General features: G+C 49.1%; 1 protein-coding gene across 1 annotated transcript; it reads left to right on the top strand.

Annotated features, from left to right (window-relative positions):
• Positions 1-1,809: 1,809 nt before the first annotated feature.
• On the top strand, positions 1,810-20,219 carry LOC140534742 (SUN domain-containing protein 2-like). The gene is made up of 17 exons (XM_072656155.1): positions 1,810-1,971; positions 2,649-2,848; positions 3,405-3,539; positions 3,789-3,884; positions 4,155-4,248; positions 5,404-5,474; positions 6,423-6,550; positions 14,973-15,224; positions 15,379-15,456; positions 16,182-16,225; positions 16,577-16,742; positions 17,057-17,278; positions 17,460-17,544; positions 17,754-17,869; positions 18,021-18,188; positions 19,033-19,125; positions 19,369-20,219. Exons 1-17 carry the CDS (start codon positions 1,838-1,840, stop codon positions 19,480-19,482), a joined length of 2,196 nt encoding a protein of 731 aa, XP_072512256.1. The 5' UTR covers positions 1,810-1,837; the 3' UTR covers positions 19,483-20,219.
• Positions 20,220-21,160: the final 941 nt, after the last annotated feature.

Raw genomic sequence — 21,160 nt, 5'->3', positions numbered from 1 at the left:
GAAATCTCCAAGGGCCCTTTCAATACTCATATTCTATGGTTGTAGGTCAGCATAGGAAGTAGTAGCAGAGAGAGAGTTCTGCCTTTACTGGGCCTGCAACCATGCCTTGTGCTGTTCAAAACATGGGGGTTTTTTGAGGGGGGGAGGGCAGAGCAGGGATTAGATTATGATGACAGAGGGTAGGGTTGGCTTTTCCCTTTGACTGTAGAATTCAGAATAGTCAAGAGCTTAGATTCTCTGTCTTTATGATACTGGAATGCTGAAGATAAGGCTACCTGGCAGACCGGGGGCTTTCCTTGGCAATTTGGGGGGTGCCCATACAGCCTTTTCAGGCCTCCCCTGGGATGTGGTTAGGTTTGTATCCACAACAGCCTGACTACTAGCTGTACTGCTTTGTTTGAGGCCTCGGGCAAAGACTCCACCCAAGCATGGGGGAGGGAGGGTGAGAGCTGATGCTGATGCCCGAGTGGGTGGGCATTCAAAGACTCCAGTGGGGCAGACTTGATTACCATGTGGGGGTGGAAGCTAGCAAGGGACATCAGGCCAGCTGTCTGCCTTGGCTGCTGCCGATTTCCCTCTTCCTGTCCTTGCCAAGTGGGCACCCTATCTTCAGAGAAGCTCACGGGTCGACCAAATGGGCTTCCTTAGCCAGGGAGACATGTGGTTTCTTGCTTTTTAGGACAAGTCTAGTAGGAACTCTCCCTGCTAGCCAAACCAGGCCTTCTTGTTCTCCCAACTGGCAGAGACATCCACTGGGGTCTCTGTCCCACGACCCAAGCAAGCATCTTGGAAATGAAAGCAGTAACCCCCAGAATACAGCTTCTGGCAAAGGTCACAGGCCCTCCAAAATCAAGGCTGGGTATATTAGAGATGGTTTTATAGCATGGATAGACTAGGAAACCAAGCTGAGATCCCCTACAACCTGGTCTCGTCTGTAATCTGAGTTAGGGGTGGTCTAATTCATGTTCATGACATCCATGTCTCCTAAGGCTGGGACAGCCTCCCTTTTGTGTCAGCCCTCTGTCACTGAAACTTTGCTTGTGCAATCCTTGACAATTCAGAAATCCCTGAGGAGGCAGTGAGGTTGGAGCTGAGGGAGCTGGGGGACAGGAAGGCCCAGGGCCTGCTTTGGAAGCTCTTCCTGGTGGTATGGGGACCCCTGGAGAATTTACCACTTGTCTGTTTACTCATTTGTAAAATGAGTTCAATAATCCAGTTGTCCATTGAGGGCTCTTACTAAAGAAACACATGACCTAAGGGGTGGGGTTAGTATCTGATGGTTAGCTTGGACCCCATCCACCCTCCAGAATGATCACAGAACTGGGTGCTGTTGGGGATGAGGGGAAACAAAGACATGGAAGGGAAAGCAGGCCTTTCCCTCAGAGTTAACAACTATGGCGAGAAGGAAATTGTGTGTGTGCGAAGCGACCTGAGAACAATCCCAAGGCAAGTGTCAAAACCCCAGATTCAGTAAAGACACCAAGGGAGACATTCCAAATGGAGGCTGGAGAGAGAGTGGGGGCAGCGCTTCACCAGGGAAGCCACCTGCAAGAAGATGTCACGGCCAGCTCAGGCACAAAGCTGGCAGGCTTGGCCCTGGTGAGCAGCCACCCTCAGCGTCTGGGAGACACTTCAGAAACTCTTTAGGAAAGCGCCTCTCTGTCCCAGTGCAGCCAGCTTTCCTTTTGGAGGAATCCATCCCTCCCCTTCAACGTCTCCCCCATCAGGCTCTTCTCAGGGGGTCCCAGAAAATCACACCTAGTCAGTCAGTAAGCACAGCTTCTCATTACTTTTTGCTTCTTCCAGGAATTTCTAGCACTTCTAGAGTGAGATTTTGATGATGTCTCGACGCAGTCAGCGCCTGAGCCATCGTTACCATGTTGATGATGATGGAGGCAGCAGCAGCAGCAGCAGTGGAGGAAGTTCCCTGGTGGCTGGTCAGCACACTGCCTTCAAGGACAGTCCCTTAAGGTAAGCCACTCCACAGCGGCCCTAGGTCATCTTCCAGATCACAACCACTCAGGGCAGCCAAGGGCCTGGCCAGCTTCCATGTGCACCTTTCTTTCCTGCCCCCATCTTTGGTGGAAACATCACTCTAGTGCTTTCTTTCCCCACAAATGCGAGAATTTCCTGTCCCCAGCACCGTCTCTTCCCCTTCTACCCCAACCTGGGCTGCTGCTGCCTTCACTCTCTGAGAACAGGAACTAGGGAGGGGTGACTTTGAGCATTGAGAGGGCCAGAAACTGAGGCTTAAAGCTGGGCAGGGAACAACCATCATGTGGCCCAGTACCCACGGTTTCTGGGGTGAGCTGCAGGGCCTAGCAAGAGCATAGGAAGCCATGGGGGTGATGGACCTGTGGGGGAGGAGACAGGTTCAGGTGGCTTTAGCTCCTCTTGTACCTCATCATGGTGGTTCCATTTGGAAAGAGGCCCTGCCTGGCCCATGGGAGCTGGGGATTTGTTCCAATGTTATAAAGGATTCATCTGTTGAAGGAATAAGAACAGAAGAGGGCTTTGGGGATCATTTCTTTTCATCCTAGAAGCTCCTTGAAAGTCTCTTCCTCCTCCAGGCCTTTCTCCCCCTGTTTTTCTCCTGCTTCATCTCCTTCACCCTCTTTCCTTTGCTCTTCATGCTTGGCGCCCCCCAGGACTCTGAAGAGGAAATCTGGCAGTGTGAAACGCCTCTCACCAGCCCCTCACCTGGGCCCTGCTTCCAATCCTCACACTACCTACTACAGTGAATCAGTGGTCAGCGAGTCCTACGTCAGGGGCCCCCGGGTCGCCTCGGTGGACAAAAGCTCCATCCTACAAGATCAGCTGGACAGCGATGTCTACTGGAGTGAACGTGGTGAGCTCTGGCCAGAGCTTGACAAACCCGAGGGCTTGGGCTGGGGAGAAGGAAGGAAGCTCCTCCCTGTCTTCTAAAGATTCCTAAGGAGGCTAGTGTCTGTTGGGAGTTACCTTACTCCTCCAGGTTGGCTCATCTCCCTGGATCCTCCCAGGTGGGAGATCCTTCCATTCTCCTGAAGCCCCTCAGTCCCACAGATGGCACTTTTCCAGATCTGGGTGACAATAACCATGCCTCCTAAGGCAGAAGGCCACCTGGTTTTGTGCAGCCAATGAGCTAAAAATCATCTTTACATGTTTCAGTAAAGTTCCATTACACTTAAAAACATAAAAAGTGTTCTTACCTCATACAGAAATAGGAAGGGGGCCAGATTTTGCCCTTGTGCAGAACTCCATTCCTGCCCTAAACCACATGGGGGGGGCTTCTGGGTTCAGACCCCCAAAGGGGTGGGAAGTCTGAATTCTGAAAAGTTCTGCCAGGTGTTCCACCTCTGGCAGCTGCTGTTGCTGGAAGCCTGAAGCTCCCTGCTTATCAGGCACCTCCATGCTCTGTGCAGGTGGGGACTTGGTGAGGAGGAGGAGAGGCCTGGGAGGTGCTGAGAAGAGTAAGATCAATGGACTGAATGAGGGCAAAGTCACCTATGATATCCATGGATCTTCCTCAGGATACTCCTCGGAGGATGACTCTGCAGGTAGGCAGCACTTCCTGCCTACTGGAACTCCATCCCCTGGACGCTGCCCCGTGTACTTTGAAGGGTGCCCCATCCAGGGGGGATGGGGAGAACATAGATTTCAGATAAAAGGATAGAGAACTCTGCAGTCTGGCTCCAGGTGGGGGTTTGGAGGTTGGGAGGGCCCAAGCCTCAGCATGGTAATGGGGATGCCTGAGGCCCACTTGTGTCTCCTTCTGGGTGGCTCCTCATGTCTTCACTTTCCTGCAGGGCACACACTTATGGACCAGCCTGGCTCAGCATCCTCATTAAGGAATGCTGCCTCCCAAGTTGGCGCTTTCTTGTGGGTGGCCATCACTTTTCCAGGTGGGTTCTGGGAGTGGGTGGGCACACTGCCCAGGGCAGTCCCTGCTGTGGGCCCATAAGAGCTTCCTCATTCCTATGCTGGGGCACACCAGGCCTGGGTGCTAACCCTAGGACAGTGTGTGGAGACAGGCTTTTATGGCAGGATCCCCAGGCACAGCTAGAAAGCCTTGGGAGATTCAAGGAGCAGCTGCAGAGTGGGCAGGCTGGGAGCAAGCTAACTCTGGGATAGGAGGGCGAAGCCTTTGAACCCCTCTGCTGGGACTTTTACAGGTTGGCTCTTTGGCCTGTTCTACTGGTGGCTGGGCACTACCTGCTACCGCCTGACCACAGCTGCCTCCCTGCTGGACGTCTTTGTCTTAACCAGGTCAGTGAGGCCTCCCTGGGCTCTGCCAGAACCAAAGAACCCATGCTTGAAAAAGCTTCACCACCCTTGAGCTCAGTTCAGCTTTTGAGACTTTTGTGCCATGAATCTTATGACAGAAGGTCAGGTCAGGGTCAGGGGTGTGCTGGAATCAGCTGGAACCAGCTTGAACCTGCTCCTGAGTGTCAGCTACCAGTCAGGGCTCCTCTGGGTATCTAGACTGAAGAAGAAGATGGGACAAGTTGTGTGTGCCTTCACCTCCTTCAGAACTGCTTGTTAACCCTTCCCCAGCACATGCCAATCCCCATGAGCACAGGTGCTGCTCTATTCCTGAGTATCTTGGAGGAGCTGTCCCCTCAGTAGTTCCTGCCTCTCATCTCCACTGACTCTGGTGGCTTCACCTTGGCCAGTTGGAAAGTCCTGAGCTCCCAGGGGTTGTAGTCTCTTCCCAGTCCTTCGGGTAGCCAGGCCATCCTTACAGTTTCTCTGTGGGGGGTCATGTCCAGGTTTCCAGGCAGCCTCCAGGGCTGTGTCCAGGAGCCTGTAGAGCAGGGGTAGGGAACCTGCGCTCTCCAGGCCACATGTAGCCTTCTAGGTCCTGGGGTGCAACCTTTGGACTGAGGCCAAGTTTTACAGAACAAATCCTTTTCTTAAGGAGATTTGTTCTTGGAAGTCTAGATTCAGTCAAAGGGCCACCCTTGAGGACCTCAAGTGCCACATGTGATCTCCAGGCTGCAGGTTCCCTCTCTAGCTCTGGATTCTTGGGGCCACAGGCTAGGCCCAGGGAGACTAGCCAACCTTGTCAGGGCTTACTCCTTCCAAGTCCCAATTTGACAAGCACTGAAATGATTTAGCCAAAAGAAGCCTGCCCAATTCACTAGCATATAAGCACATTCCTGAGAGCCCTGGGAGGGAGATGCCTTCCACCAGCCCTGTCACCTTTCATAACAACATTCACACATTTGACCAAGGTCAAATTTTCTCCTTCCACTTGACCTCGAGGGCTGTCCATAAAAGCCCAGAGCTCCCCATCGTAGCTGTCCCAGGGTGGGGGCACACCCTTTGTTGGTTTCCTCAGCAGCTCAGGGAGGGTCGCACAGGAATCTGGTGGGGAAGACCAGGCACTAATGTCTCCTCCTTCATCCCCATGAAATCCAGGAGCTTTTCAACTCTGAAGAAGTTGTTTCTGCTTCTCTTGATGCTGTTGCTTCTGGCTTCGCTGGCTTACGGTGAGCCTTGCTGAGTCCCCAGGGCACCCTGCCAGCCCAGACAGACAAGGGCTTGGGGGCAGGGCTGCTGAACGCAAGTCTGGAAGACAGAGCTTTGAAGGGGAGCCTTTAGCCTTTAGGGGAAAAGGGACCCAGGCCTTGTATGGGAAAGTTCTTGTGCCTGAAATGGGATAGACGGCCTGTGTCTCCTCCTCTTGATCCAATCCCACAAGCCTTTCTTGTGCATCTTCTGTATGCAGGCCTCCCAGACTCATGCTGCATGCCTACTATGACAGTGCTGGCTTTACATGGGTGTTTGATCTGCCCCCTCAGTGGTCACTGTCAAGGCACTTGAGGGTGGGGGAACTGGTAGAAGAGCTGAGTCCACAATGAATGGGTTAGCTGGGCAGGACACAGCCAATGCCAGCTCTGGAGGCCTTTGCCCCTTCTCACTGGGGAGAATGGACAGGGTGGTCCTCCCTGGATGGTCCCAAAAGAGCTGTACTCTGTTCAGGAACCATGACATCACTTACCCCCTACTATGAGATGAAGCCCAGCTTGGGAATGGTGACACCACAAGCTGTCAGTTACCAGGACCTCTATTCAGCTGGCATCTCCTGAAAGCACTCTGATCCTCCAGAAGAGACAGGGCTGTATGTGGACCAGGCTTGGGACCAGGAGGCAGGACTTCTCCATGTCCTCTCCCCAGCTGCTTCTTGTCCCTCATTTTTCTCATAATCCAAAAGTGTGTAATGACTCCTGAAAGGATCATGAGAGATGCCTTTCCTGAAGGGTCTTGCCTTCCAGATCATGGGGCCCATAATGCATGCACCTTCCTTGGGCCAGGGTCTGAGCCCATGTGGATGTGACACTGCCAGACACAGTCCAGGTGTAGGTCCTCATCCTGGACATGTTTCCCTTCTGGTGCCTCAGCCTCTGCCTTCATTAGCCTTTCCTCCCATGTGCTAGGTGCTTGGTATTTTTACCCCTATGGACTACAGACATTCCACCCTGCTATGCTGTCCTGGTGGGCAGCAAAGGGCAGCAACAGGAGAGAGGAGGTGTGGGAAGCAGGAGAATCCACCCCATATTTCCAGGTGAGTGCCTGGGTGAGTGCCAGGAACACTTTGTGCAGGACAGGCAGACAGTCTGCTCACAACCAAGTCTGTTCCAATCAACCCCAGAATCACTCAGTCCACTACCATTTCTTAAGTGTGGCCTACTGTGTGTCAGGCACTGTGCTAAGGGATGGGAATTCAAAGAAAGAATTCAAACCCAAACAAACAAGCCCACAGTCCCTGCCCTGAAGGAGTCCCCGAGTCATGAGGAAACAACTAGGTACAATGGAGATCTACCAGGACAGATGGGAGTGAAGCAGTAGAGGGAGTTGGCTATGCTGTTTCTTCTGTGGCAGCCATACAGACTATTACCATACCATCTTTGAAGACAGTTCTGGCCTGGCAGGATCTTCCAGGTGGTGTCCTCTCCTAGCGCTGTCTTTGAAACAGCTCTGCAGCACTATGAGGCATCAGAGGAGGGGGAAGCAGGATTAGCCAGAGGAATCTGCTTTTGTTTCCATTTTGTAATGAACAAAAGTCTGTTTTATTTCCCTTCTCCCTCTCCCACCCATTCAGAAAAATGAAAAGCAAACCACTTGTAACAAATGTGCAGAGTTAAGCAAACCAGTCCCTTTTTGGCCATGTCTAAAAGATCTATGTCTCCTTCTGCCTCCTGAGGCCATCTCTCCGTCAGAAGTTGGGTCATTTTCCAGAAAAGTACTTGGTCACTGCATCGATCAGAGTTCTAAAGTCTTTCAAAGTTGCTTCTTTGTGGTTCTTCTCACTCTGCTCTGCACCAGTTCATACAAAGTCTTCTCAGGTTTCTCTCAATACCACCTATTTCATTGTTTCTTAGAGCACGGTTGTATTCAATCCTTACACCATAATTTATTCAGCTCTTGCCCAGTTCGGGGGCAAGCCAGTAGTTTCCATTTCTTTGTCTTTGCTGTTTGGGTGCCAAGTGTGTGTCATGCAGAAGATAGGTCATTCATCTCAGTGGTGACAGTCTCTTCTTAATGGTCTGTGCTGTGGGGCAAGAGATGAGAATATAAATCCAGGCTATAATGAAGCCTTCATTTAGTAACCTCGATTTATCCATGGATTTCCATCTCCAAACTCATCAATCTTTGCACCAGGGCCACTCACAAGCAGCATTAGGAGACTCTCTCACCTTGGATATGCAGATCCCTGGGGAGCCAGGGTCAGAAAACCTGGGCTCAAGTTTGAGCTTTGCCACTTGCTAGCTTTGGGACCTGGGGCAGTTCAATGCCAACCTCTCAAGACTCAGCCTCCCGCGTTCCCCCGCTGCCTTCAACTGAAATCATAGTTGCCTCCCCCAAAAGGCCTTCCCTAACACCTTGTCACACAGTGAAGTGATTCTGGAGGGGGGGGGGTCTCCAGAAATTGGTAGCAGAGCCAAGACTATCAGAGTTGATCAAGCTGGGAAGACTTGAAGGCTGTGTGCAGATCCTGGTGTCTGCCCACCAGAAGCTTGGCCACCAGGTGATTGGATTTGGGGAGTCATGATGACTTGGGAAGCAGATAAAAAGACCAAACAACCTTTGCCTTCTGCAGCCACCTTCTGTTTGTGGACAGAGGTCAGGGGACCTCAGAGAAGGACAAAGAGTACTTGGTCTCCCTCAGTCCTCACACAGTCCAACCACAGTCTAAGTGGTTGACATTATTCCAGTGTAATCTGAGGGGTGACATGGAGTGGTGGGATAAAGGACATGGCTCTAGAAACAGCAACAGATGAGGTGCTGGATGTCAGATGCACAATGAGGTCCACGATTTTGGACACAGCCAGTGTCAGAATTTGATTTGTCTGACTTCTCATGTCAGCTGCAAGGAGTTTTTTTTTCAGATGTGGGGGGGAAAACAATCAGTGGAATGATCACTCACAGGCAGAAGAATTTGGAGGAGGCAAATCAGCCTCAAGGATTAGATTTCATCACATTTTTAAAGGCAACTAAAAAACCCCATAGTTGCTATTCCAAATGAGCATAAGGCAACAGAGGGCAAAGGAAGTCCAGGAGGAAGCTGAGAAGATCATTTTGTCCTTGTGACCCCAACACTCGGCATAGCCTGTTACACTTAGTGGGAGTGTATCAGTGTTTGTTGGCTGTCCTTGTACTAAGTCCACAAAACAACGTGCAAGGGAAGAAGACACAACTATTATTTGTCAGTAAGAAAGTCCCCAGGCACAGGATACATGATCAGCACCAAAAGATGTCACAACGAAACCAAAGGACCATCTTCACGGAATGAGAAATGCTGGTTACACGAATCATTTCAGCATCAAGGACCAGATCAGTGACTGGGCCCCACAAAGGTCAAAATCGAGCAAGTTAGAAGAAAGGGGGACAAAAGGGGAAAAAACATACCGTACAGCTCCAACAGCTCCAGTCCTTCCTCTTCAGATGTGTCAACCACTCAGGCACGGCAAAAGGAACACTGACTCATAGCATCGTTTCCTAAGGATGTTTGACTGCTGCCCCAAAACATCACATTCCAGTGAGAAGGCCAGCAATCCTAGAGGCTGCCTCCGTCAGAGACCAGCGGCTCTTGGCAAGCAAAGAAACCAAAGGCAACACTGGATCTGAAAATAGGCCACTGGCGCAAGAGAAGAAGAGGGTGGTGACTAAAGGATACAAACAGTGGCCCCGTGAAACAGCAAACATCAGGAAGGGCCCTCAGCCTCCCTCTTCAGCTCAGTCCTGAGAGTGGAGGCCCCCAAATTCTTGAGTCAGCTCCTTCCCCTCTCAGTGACTCACCTTGTTAGGAAGCTGTTCCTGCCTCTGAAATGTGCCACAACTTCTACCTTGCCAGGACAAGCAAAGCAACTCTAACCCTGTCCATGTCCACAAAGTCTGAAAACCATTTTCACGTCTCCTCATCGTGTTGTGTGTTTCCAAAAGTTTTCTTGATATCATTGGTTTTTACTTAACCTACCTTTCCCAGTGTGTCTTCTCAGAAAGAGAAGCAGGGAATTTGGAAAAACCCTGCAAAGCTTGTGTGATCTACTAGTGAAAATCATTTTGAATTAGGTACATCTTTACACACACACACACACACACACACACACACAAACGCACACATCCCACTGACTTTGAAGACTTGTCTCTAGCTTTTGCTTTCATGTGACCCACCTTGCTCAGTGTATCCTTCCCATTTTGCCCTCCCACAGAGCCAGCCCTTAAGCAAAAGAATAAACCAGAAAGGGGAAGAAAAGTTCAGCAGAACACAGCAGGCGAGCCCAGCATTAGATGCAGGTTCCCTGCCAGTATTTCCCACCCTAGCCAGGACGGGAAGGGAAGAAGATCCTCATGGGTCATGTCTGTTCTTTCCATTTCCATGGTTGTCTGTGGTGCTTGTTTTCTTGTTCTCCTCATTCATTTATTCCACTTTTCCCCAGTTCATGTAAGTCTTCTAATTAAGCAGAGTTGTGGCTTCGTACAGCATAGTCATATTTCCTTGTATCCATAAGCCACTCCTCTGTCAATGAGTTCTTTGCTACCAAAGAACTTTCTTAGTGGTTCAATTGGTATGGCACTGAATAAGTTAATTTAGGTAGTTTTATCATTTTTATGCTACTGGCTTGACCTACCCACGAGGAGTGAGTACATCTCCAACTGTTGAGATCTCTACGTATGAAGAATGTTTTGTAATTGTGTTCATATAGTTCCTGTGTGTGTCTTGGCAGGCAAACTCTCAGGTTGTATACAGTATACAATTGTATACAGTTATTTTCAATGGAATTTCTCTTTCTATCTCTTCCTGCTGGATTTTCTTGATTAATATATAGAAATGCTGATGGTTTTGATGGGCTTCCAACTTTCTTTAAGTAATTGTTTGAACTGGTTTTGTTTTAAACTGGTTTTTTAGATGACTCTCTAGGGTTCTCTTGGTAAACCATTGTATCATCTACCAAAAGAGATAGTTTTGGTTCCTCATTGCAGTTTTTTCCCTTCAGTTTCTTTTCTGCCTTATTGCTATATCTAGCAGTTGCTGTAACTGGTACAACACTGAATAGCAATGGTTGGCAATGGACTTTCTTCCTTTACCGTGATCTTACTGGGAAGGCTTATCCCCATTACATATCATGCTTGCTCTTGGTTTTAGTTAGATAATACTTATTTTAAAGAAGACTCCATTTATTCCTGTGCTTTCTAGTGTTTTTCAACAGGGATGAGGCATTTTGTCAAAAGCTTTGTCTGCACCTGTTGAAATCATATAAATTTGTTGTTTATGTTATTGATATAATCAGTTACATTTATAGTTTTCCTAATAATTGACCCAGGCCCAACTTCTTGGTATCAATCCAGCTTGGTCACAGTGTCACAATATATCTTTGTGATATATTCCTGTAATCTCCTTTCTTAGCATTTAATATTTTTCATCAATATTCATTAAGGAAATTGATCTATAGTTCCCTTTCTTGGGGAGACGTGACTCTCCTTGGTTTGGGTATCAAGATTATATTTTTGTCATAGAAAGAATTTGATAAGATTCTATCTTTACCTGTTTTTCAAATCGTTTATTTAGTGTTGGAATTGATTACTTTTTAATCATTTGGAAAAATTTGATTTAGTCCTGGGGTTTTTTCTTAGAGAGATCATTTATAGCTTGTTTCGTTCCTTTTTCTAAGATGGGGTTATTTAAGGGCTCTGTTAAACAGGACTATTTATATTTGTAAAATTCATTTCATTTAGATTTTCATTTTTATTATTGGCATGTAGTTGGGCAACAAAGCTCCTAGTAATTACTTTTATTTTCTCTTCATAGATTGTAAATTCACTGTTTTCATTTTCTGATGTAATAATTTGGTTTTCTTTTGTAAAAATTAAATTAGCCAAGGATTTATCTATTTAATTGTTTTTCTCAAAGCTTATAGTTTTATTTATTAGTTCATTGGGGTTTTGTTCTTTCAATTTCGTTCATCTTTCTATCGATTCAAGATTTTAATTTTGGTGTTTAATTGGGAAGGGATTAATCTGTTGGTTTTCTAAATATTTTAGTTGCATGTCTAATTCTTTAATCTGTTTCTTTGTCTCTTTGATTGATGTAAGCATTTGAAAATATACATTTCCCTCTAAGTCCTGCATTGACTGCATCCCCAAAATTTAGTTATGTCATTGTCACCATGAAATTGTTAACCATTTCTATGATTTGTTCTTTGACTCATCCATTCTTTAGGATCCATTCTGTAAGATCCATTCTTTTTCTCCAACTCCTCTATTTGTGTATCTTTCTGTTTCAAGCATATTTCTTGTAAATAACATATTGTTGGATTCTGGTTTCTAATCCATTCAACTGTATTCTTCCATTTTATGAGTGAGTTCATCCCATTCCCATTCACAGTTGTGTTCATTAAATGTATATTTTTTTCCATGCTATTCTTTTACACTCATCCTTTTGTTTTTTACTCTGTCCCTTCTTCAGTAGTCTTTTGTTTCTGACCTTTGCCTCCCTTAATCTATCCCGTCATTCTTCCCTCCCCCTCACCTTTCTCTTAGACGCTTTTCCTCCTACTTCTCCTTGCGTAAAATGAATCTCTCCATCTCATTGTGTGTGTATGTGTATTCTTCCCTCTTTCAACCAGTTCAGATGAGAATAAGGTTCGTGTTGCCTGTTCCCCTCTTCTGTCCCTCCCATTGTATAAACTCTTTCTAGTGCACCCCATTTATGAGATAACTTTCCCCATTCTTTCTCTCCTTCCCCACAACCTTCCAGTGCATTTCTCTTCTCCACCCTTCCATTCTTTTGAGATCCTCACAACATAATACAGTCATTCAGGTCGCTATCTATTTAGACTGCTTCTAGGACCCGTGGTGATCATAAAATTCTGAAGTGGTTACATGTATCATCTTGCCACACAAGGGATCTAAACAATTTGCCCTTTTTTAGTGACTTGTGATTTCTCACTCATGTTCACCTTATTATTCTTCTCCTGAGTTCTGTGTTTGAATGTCAAATTTTCTATTCTGTTCTGGTCTTTTCATCAGGAATGCTTGAAAGTTCTCTATTTCAGGAAGGGTCCTTATTCCCCTGTAGGACGATACACAGTTTTGCTGGGTAGTTTAATCTTATTGTGGGCTCTAATCCTAGATCTTTTCCACTCCAGAATATGATATCCCAAGCCCTGTACTCCTTTAATGTGGAAGCTTCTAAATCTCATGTGTCCTGACAGTACTGGATTATTTCTCTCTGGCTATTTGCAGAATTTTCTCCTTGACCTGGCAGTTCTGGATTTAGAACAGTTGCTGGGAGTTTTCATGTAGGGGTTTCTTTCAGGAAATGATTTGTGGTTTCAAGTTCTACTTTGCCCTCTGATTCTAACACATCTGGGCATTTTCCTTTGTAATATCTTAAAATATTATGTTGAGCTCCTTTTTTGTTCCTGGCTTTTGGATAGACAAATGACTCTCCAATTCTCTCTCCTCAATCCATTTCTAGGTCATTGGAGTTTTGTATGAGATCCTATACATTTTCTCTTGAATTGATTTTATTTTTTGTTGTTGTCTCCTAGAGTTATTAGCTTCTATTTGCTCAGTTCTAATTTTTAAGGAATTCAGTATTTTTGTGCCTCTTTTACTAATTATTCATTCTTTTCTCATATCTTTCTTGTACCGCTTTTTAAAAATTTTTCCTCTTCCACTCTTAAAATCACTTTTTGTTCATTTTTATCTCATTCTTTAACTCTTCTAGGAATTCTTGTTCAACTCTTATCCAATCTACCCTTTTTCTTGGAGGATTTGCTTAAAGATATCTTCAAGTCATTGGCTTCTTCTGTCTTTCTGTCTTGAGCCATAGTAGCCCTTTGTGGTCAGGTTCAGTTTTGTTTACTCATTCTTCCAGCCTATTTCTTGACTATGAACTTGATGTTGGCATTGGGCTCAGCTCACCTCTGGGCTTTCTTAGTTCAGTCCACAAACTTTCAGTGCTTCCATAGTGGTGATATCTGTTCACTGCTATTCTTGTCTGAGTTGTGCATGTTCCTGACTCAGGTTTAGGTCTTCTGGCTTGCGGGTGCTGGAGTTTCTGTAGAATGTTATTGGACTCAGTCATTGTTAGCACACTTTGAGGTTCTGCAGGTTCAGAGGGACCGAACTTATTGACTCTTCTTGCGTCTGGGTCTCCTACCCGAGGTATCCCACTGCAGGACTAAAAGTGAACATTGAGCCCCCAGCTGTGCTCTGGGGCTCAGGTCCAGAACCTCTTTGCAGAACCCCTTTCTTGATCAGTGCTCAGCTAGGGCCTCGCTCACTCATAACTGCTCCTCTCAGCCCTACGTCTGTAGCCTAGAAGAGTCATTTGGCCCCCTTCATGCTCCCAGGATAGCCTGGGATCTGCTCCTGCTCAGGGATTCAGTTCTAGCCCTTTTACCATCCTTGGGCAATGAAATGCTTCCCACTGTCCTGGCTGCCATTATGTTGGGCTCCTGGCCAGCCCCCACCTCAGTGTCCACAGCTCTCTTATTTCTTAAGCTTCCCTGGGCTGGAGAAATGACGCACAGGGATGTTTTCTTGGCTTTCCTCATGAGAATGTGGTCTGGCACATTATCTAGATGGTTAGAGAGGAGGTGGGCTGGGCTCATCATAAATGCCCACCCTCCCTCTGTTCTCTTGGTTCTGCCCCTGTGCTGTGTGGTTGGTGGGGAGGGGACCTTCTGCATGCTTAGCCTCCTTTGTACCTCTTGGGGAGGTCTCTGACCTGGCTTTTTGCCCTGAGCTCTCTCAGCTTCTTTGCCATTTCGACCCTGGTGACCCTGGCCCTCCCTCATCACTCTCCTGGCTCACTGCCGCAGTGTCCTGAGTGGCCTCCCTGCCTCCAGTCTGTTCTGCACTCTGCTCTCAAAGGAACTTTCCTTAAGAACAGAGCAGACCAAGTGACTTCCCTCCTCAGTCAATGGCAGGGCCTCCCCTTTGCCCCCCAGAGGAAAACAGCCCCACCCTGTCTTTCCAGCCTTAGCCTCATTGGTCTTCTGTACTCCTTTCACACTCGGTGACCCTACCCAAATGGCTGCCCCCATGCTGAGAATTCATTCTGGTGCTCTTTCTTCCAGTCAGCCTGTCAACCCACATGTATTTATTAAGCACTTCCTCAGTGCCGGGTCCCGGCCTAGGGGACACAGGTACCCAAAATGAAACCATTCCCATTGACCAGGAACTTCCATTCTCAGGCGGAGACCAACAATGCTTACGTTTTTGTAAATAGCGTAAGTGTGAAATGAAGAAATCTGCCGACAGCAGTTAAACGACCTGGTGGCTTTTAATGTCCTTGTCTCCTCCATTCAAATGGAAGTTCTTCGTACACAAGAAAGGTTTCCTTCTTGGTCCTTGTGTTCTCAGCACTCAGCCCCACCTCGGGCACACAGTGGTGCTTAACAAATGCCCAGTGCTCCTTGTTCCTCCTCCTAAGAGACTTTTCATCTTTGTGTGTTTTCCTCCTTGTTCCCAAGGCTGAACAGCATGTCCTGTCCAAGGTTCATGCCCTAGAAAGGCGGCTGGAAACTCTGGCTTCTGAATACTCTGCACGTTGGCAGAAGGAGGCCATCAGGCTGGAGTTGCTGGAGCTGCAGGGGGCCAGTGGGAATGGAGGTGGAAAAAGCCTGAGCCACGAGGATATTTCAACTCTCCTGGAGGGCCTGATGAGCCAATGGGAACCCACCCTGAAGAAGGACTTCCGTAGGGACACCACTGCCCACATCCAGGTGAGGAGAACGCTCTGCTAAGAAGACCAGGTCGGCAAGCCCAGCTAGTGGAAGGCATAGAGGTCTTGAGGTGAGGCAGCACTCTGGGCTTGGCAGGACCTGCCAAGTTCTCTGGGTCTTGTTGAACGCCTGTCTCCTTTTTTGTGGTCTCCAGGAAGCACTCACCACCCTCAGGGCAGAACATCGGCAAGATTTGGATAATGTTCTAAAGAAGATTTCTCAGGCATCCCAGGTAATCCAGAAGCTCTGACGCTTCTGGAGGCAGAGACACAGGGGATGGAGGGCGGGGGGAGGGCGGGCGGGGGAAAGGGTGCGGGGAGGGGGGGAGAGGGGGCAGAGACGTCTTGGGGGAGGTCACTTGTAGCTGGAAATGTTGGTGCTGCTGTCAGTAGACCTAACACTTGCTTACAGGTTTCTGGCCAGATTCCATACTTGTATGGGAGCATATTCGATTGACTCATTGTCCCTGAGAGCTCCTGTCTGAGGACTCTGGATCCCCTTGTCCGAAGGATAAGCAGAGAGCTTACTGATCTAAAGCAACCTAAGCCTCCTCCTTAGCTCCTTTCTGGAACCCCTTTCCTGTACTGAGCACATCCATGCATGAAGACTAAGGAGGGATAAGATTGTCAATGAGAAGACTGTAACTCAACAGCTGAGTTTGAAACTCTTTTCAGGGACTGAGAAGTGACCTCACCACTCTAGGGAAAGTGGTTCATGCCTAATCTCAGCTGAGTTGGGGTCTCTGTCAGATGCCTCCTCTTGGTGGGATGATAAGAGAGGAGTCCAGTCTTTGAAAGGTCTAGCCCAAACTCAAGGTCAAGATTTCTGGAGCCCAACAGTTTGCAGAGACTCAGATCCTCCTTAGCAGACAGAGGGTCCACCCAGAGGAGACAATGAGTCCCCAGAGTGTGGTTTGGTGTTTTCATCAGTCTCATTGTGCCATCATCTTCCTTACAGGAGCTGGAAAGCTGGGTGCTCCAGCTAAAATCTGAATGGCAGAGGTAAGGCCCCAAACTAACTGGCAAAGAGAAGAGGAGGGAAGGAAGGCTAGAAAACTAGACCAGAGAAAGCACCACTGAGATTCTCTGGGGGGGTGTCAGTAGAGCCAGAATACTTGGGTTAGCATGTCCATAGGATTAATCCCAGCTGGTAAGGACCTCAGAGAGCAGATGAGGGTCCTGAGGCCTGGGAGGGAAATGACTTGCCCAGGGTCACACAGGGAGTAAATGTCAGGGAAGACTTGCACCCAGATCTCTGGTTCTGTTCTTTCCCTTTGATAGTGGTTCTGCTTGACTCTATCCTGTGTCACTAGCCAGTGGCTGCCCTTCCCTTTTCCTTTTGTCACTGTCTAGTTTGGCCCAAGAAGCCCTCCAGGAAAACATATTAAAGGCTATGGGTCCACTGGAGGCCCAGCTGGCTGGCCTGAGACAGGAACTGGCAGCCCTGAGCCAGAGACAGGCTGCAGTGGCAGAGGAAGTAGACCTTTGGCCACAGAAGATGGCAGCCCTGCGCAGTGATGTGAGTCCTCCAGTCCACCACTTAGACCACATGTGCCCCTCTCTCCAAGGTGGGCTGCCTGAGCATCTGCCCAGGGAGACCCAACCCTCTAAGGTGTCCACTGGGGTCCAATGAGATCTTTTTTGGTAGACCTGAAAGCAGTGGAAAAATGCCAGTCACTTGGTTCACAGCCGTCCCTTCCCTGGCACCAGGAAGACATGCATAGGCTCTGAGCTCTCAGAGTCTTTCTAGACACCCCCTCCCCAGGTCCCCTGTCCCGGCCCTCTTTCTTCCTTACCTCTACTGTTTTGTGGATGGTCTCTGGTGGTTTCTAGGTGGAGTCTCAGTTCCCAGCCTGGATCAGTCAGTACCTTCTTCGAGACAAGGGCGCTAAGGCTGGGCTTCTTCAGCTGGAGGAGGTACAGGCCCAACTTCGGGACCTGGAGCACAGAATCCTCACTCAGGTGGCAGAAGGGCAGGTCAAATCTGCCAGTGAAGCTGCTGCCAGCCTGAGGCTGACCCTTCACAAGGAAGGAGTGACTGGGGTCACAGAGGAGGTGAGGCCTGCCCCATTCCCTGTCTGCCTGTCGGAGGTCATGGGTTTGCCCTGAGAGGAGCCTCCAGGGAAGGAAGGGGAAGCCCTGGCAGAGCAGGTAGCACACGTGGCCCTCTGGTGAAAGGGCTGGGCCAGTTCTGCAGGCAGCTAGGCCCATGAGTCCATCCATGCCTGTCTTTTAGGATGTGCACCAGATTGTGAATGAGGCCCTGAAGAGATACAGTGAAGACCGCATTGGGCTAGTGGATTATGCCCTGGAGTCCTCAGGTAGGTAGCCTGTAGAAAGCCAGAGGGCTGGGGACATGATGGTTGCCCATTAAGGGACAGCAGGAATTAAAAACTCATGATGCCCCTTATGGGACGGGGCAGTTGAAGGGCTGATGCCCTGGCAGTGACCCCTCATCTTCAGGACTACCTCTGTGTCCTGCCAGCCCTCAGCTGCCCCCACCTCACTTCTCTCCCTCTTGTTCTTTCAGGGGCCAGCATCATCAGTAGCCGCTGCTCAGAGACCTATGATACCAAGACGGCCCTTCTCAGTCTGTTTGGCATCCCCTTGTGGTACTATTTCCAGTCCCCAAGAGCCATCCTCCAGGTATGACAGAACAAAGGGCCCCCAGCTTGGCTCTCTGCCATCTCCCACCTTCTGTGGGGGCTGGGCTCTCAAGGTGGGAGGATTACACAATGGAAATCTATTCCATTGGCTGCCCACCTGACTTGTCACCTGACTTGTCTTCTGCCCACAGCCAGATGTTTACCCTGGCAACTGCTGGGCATTCCGGGGCCCCCAGGGCTTTGCTGTGGTTCGATTATCTGCCCGCATCCACCTCACTGCTGTCACCTTGGAGCATGTACCCAAAGCCCTGTCTCCCATCAGCAACATCCCTAGCGCCCCCAAGGATTTTGTCATCTTGGTGAGTATCTGAGCCTTGCAGCTCTCCATTCCCGTATGCCTGACAGCCATTTCTTAACAGCAGCATTGTGAGGTGAGGAATGGAAGGATGTGCCCATTTTACAGCTGGGATATTGAGGCTGGTCTCTGGACTCCACAACCAGCCCTTTCCCTGCTCCCCCTCTTCTTAGAGAGAAGCCAGAAGAGGACAGCTGACAGCAGTCAAGATTTCAATGCTGTCTCAGGGTCCTTTTATACAACTCCTTTATACATGGGTGCCTCCATGGCCAGGTGTCCCATGGGGGAGCTGAGTGGGGATGATGAGCACCATTCCCTACAGTCACCTCCTTAGGGCAGAGTTGGAATGTCCTCATAAGGAGGATGTGGGTGAAAAAAGTGGAGCCAGAGGAGAAGAAGAAACGTGTAGGGGAACAGGATGCTTCAGGACCTAAATCCTGATAGATGAAGAAACTGAGGCACCTACAATTAAATTGTGTGTCCCAAAGCCATTCAGCAGCTTAGGGGAAGAGGCAGAGAAGGAGGCCAGGGGCTTGGAGGGAAAAGGATCTGTCTACTGAGTTAGTGAGAGATGCTGGAAGGTGAGGGGACCAAAGAAGGAAACATCATGGTGGCTTTTGCTTTCTCCCCTTTACTCTCCCCAATGTATCCCCCCCTACACCCCCTTCCTCCTCCTCTTCCACCTTCTCCTCCACAACCTCCCCTTCCTTTGCCTCCCTGGATAGATCTGGATTCATGTCTTAACAGCATGACCTTTCCTCTAACCCCCTCCCATCCATCCATCCATCCATCCATCCATCCATCCATCCATCCATCCATCCCTTCCCTTTGCTTTTCCTTCTCTGTAGGGGCTAAATGAAGATTCACAGTCGGAAGGGGTGGCCCTCGGGCACTTTACCTATGATAATGCTGGGGAGTCCATTCAGACCTTCCACTTTCAGGTATGGAGGGCTGGCCCCACAGTGTCCCAGGGAGGCTGGTGCTCTTGAAGGCTAGATCACCAGCCATGGGGATGCTGTGGCTTTGCTAGGAGCTGCAGTTTGAGCCAGGACCCCATGGTTCTGATAGCAACCTGAGGGATAACATTCAGCCACTGAAGAAGGCCTGGGGGGGACGGGCTCTGGGGTCAGGATGTCCACCAAGGGATCACGAGCCTTCCTGACCCCAGTCTCCTCTTCCCACAGGGCAATGACACAGCCCCATACCAGGTGGTCGAACTTCGGATCTTAAGCAACTGGGGTCACCCTGAGTACACCTGCATTTACCGCTTCCGGGTCCATGGGAAGCCTGCCAATTAGCCTCTCCCCCCCAGGGCCTTTCCCCTCTTTCCCCCTTCAGCCCCTCCCCTCCCCCAGCAAGCACTTCATCCCACTTTCTCGCCCTCTCCCACACTTCATCCCTTATGGCCACTGTGGCTTCTGGGAGAGATACAAGGTGGGAGCCTACCACCATGGAGCAGTTTGGCCCCACCCTGCCCTCTCTGATGGAGAGGAGATCACCAGCTCAGCTATTTGTTTCACTCCCCATCCTCTTGAGGGTCAGGTGGCCCAGCTCCCTACCAGGCCCTGCCTGCCCTCAGGAGGTGTATACACAGCTATGTATGATATCTTGAAGGTGTGAGTCAAGACATCATGAGGGCCTTATTATGCTCAGCAGCACTCAGAACCACAGCTTAGGCCACCTTAGCTTACCTTGCCCAAGAGTCTAGGTCAAAGAACTTGGTTTATTGAGGGCATGACAACTTGGGCAGTTCCAAAGGGCAGACTGGTAGACAGTCTGTCTTGGGCATGCCCCAGCAGGTGGCTAAAGCTCCCGTCCATGGTAGCATGCATAGTTCTCTTTACCATGGGGCATGATGGGGGCAGTCTTTGAAATCTGAAGTATCTGGGACTGGCCACAATTCCCTGGTGTTAAGTTTATTGGGATAGAGTTGGGGTTAGTTTTTTGGAGTTAAGGCTGGGATGGGAGGGGAAGGGCAAATTCTTTGGCCCTGCGGGCCCATTGTATTATGTATATAGATAGATATTTATATTTATACATAGACCTCTTTGTTCTTTGTTATCAGACAGAAAAGCTACGGGCTTCATTTCTGGCTTCCTCCCCCTGGGGCCCAGGGTGATATTCACTCCAGCTCCAGCTTGGGCTGGGGGGCAGGCTGTCAGGCACGGATCCTCACAGTGACATTGCCATCCTTCCTGCCTTTTACTGTAGGAGGGAAGGCAGGCCTTCACACCACAGGGCTGGCCACTGGTCCCTGAAGCAAGCAGGGGCACTCACTCATCTGCAGGCTTTGGGGGTCACCAGCAGACAGTGGCAGGCTGACCCTAGCTGGCCATCAACCCAGTTTGCTCCATCTGCTTCTGTTCGCTTACCAGGAAGCTGGCGTCTGAGCAGCCCTGCATAGGAACCTATAGATGGGGTCTTAGTTCTTTCCCATCACAAAGGCTACTGTTTAATTCTTTACTTTGATTTTTTAATCAACAAATTCTAATTTATGCCTATGCAAATATAAATTTTCTCTGGGATCTGTGGCTTCTCCTTGTCCACCTGTTGCTCTTGAGGCCAACTTGGAGTAGTGGGGAAAAGAAGGTGGTATTCTGGTAGAAACTCCCTGGTTAAAGGGCGGCTTCCTTGCTGCTGAGTGAGGCCTGGGAGGGATTGTCCTGGGCATCGAGAGGGAGCTAAGCCCAGGCCTGGGCTGGGAGAAGCAAAGCTGGGTAAGGGAACCAGAGGAGGCTTTCTCATTTCTGCCTGCTCCTTTAAAGCTCACCCAAGGCCTCTCCTGGTCTTAATCCTCCCTCAGTGTGCCCAAATTGATGTTTTATACTTCCTTGTGTGTGTCTGCATATCCATACATAAACACACACCTATCCAGACAGACATTCCTCTGTGTGCCTGCTCCATCTTTCAGGAGCAGGACAGCTTTCTAAGGAAAAGAGCTTTGTGTCTGCCTTGGTCTCCCCCATAGCTAGCACA

The sequence above is a fragment of the Notamacropus eugenii genome, chromosome 3 (genome assembly GCF_028372415.1).
Source record: "Notamacropus eugenii isolate mMacEug1 chromosome 3, mMacEug1.pri_v2, whole genome shotgun sequence".
Taxonomy (NCBI): domain Eukaryota; kingdom Metazoa; phylum Chordata; class Mammalia; order Diprotodontia; family Macropodidae; genus Notamacropus; species Notamacropus eugenii.
The sequence above is the reverse complement of the archived record's forward strand: the minus strand, read 5'-3'. Positions and strand labels throughout refer to the sequence as shown.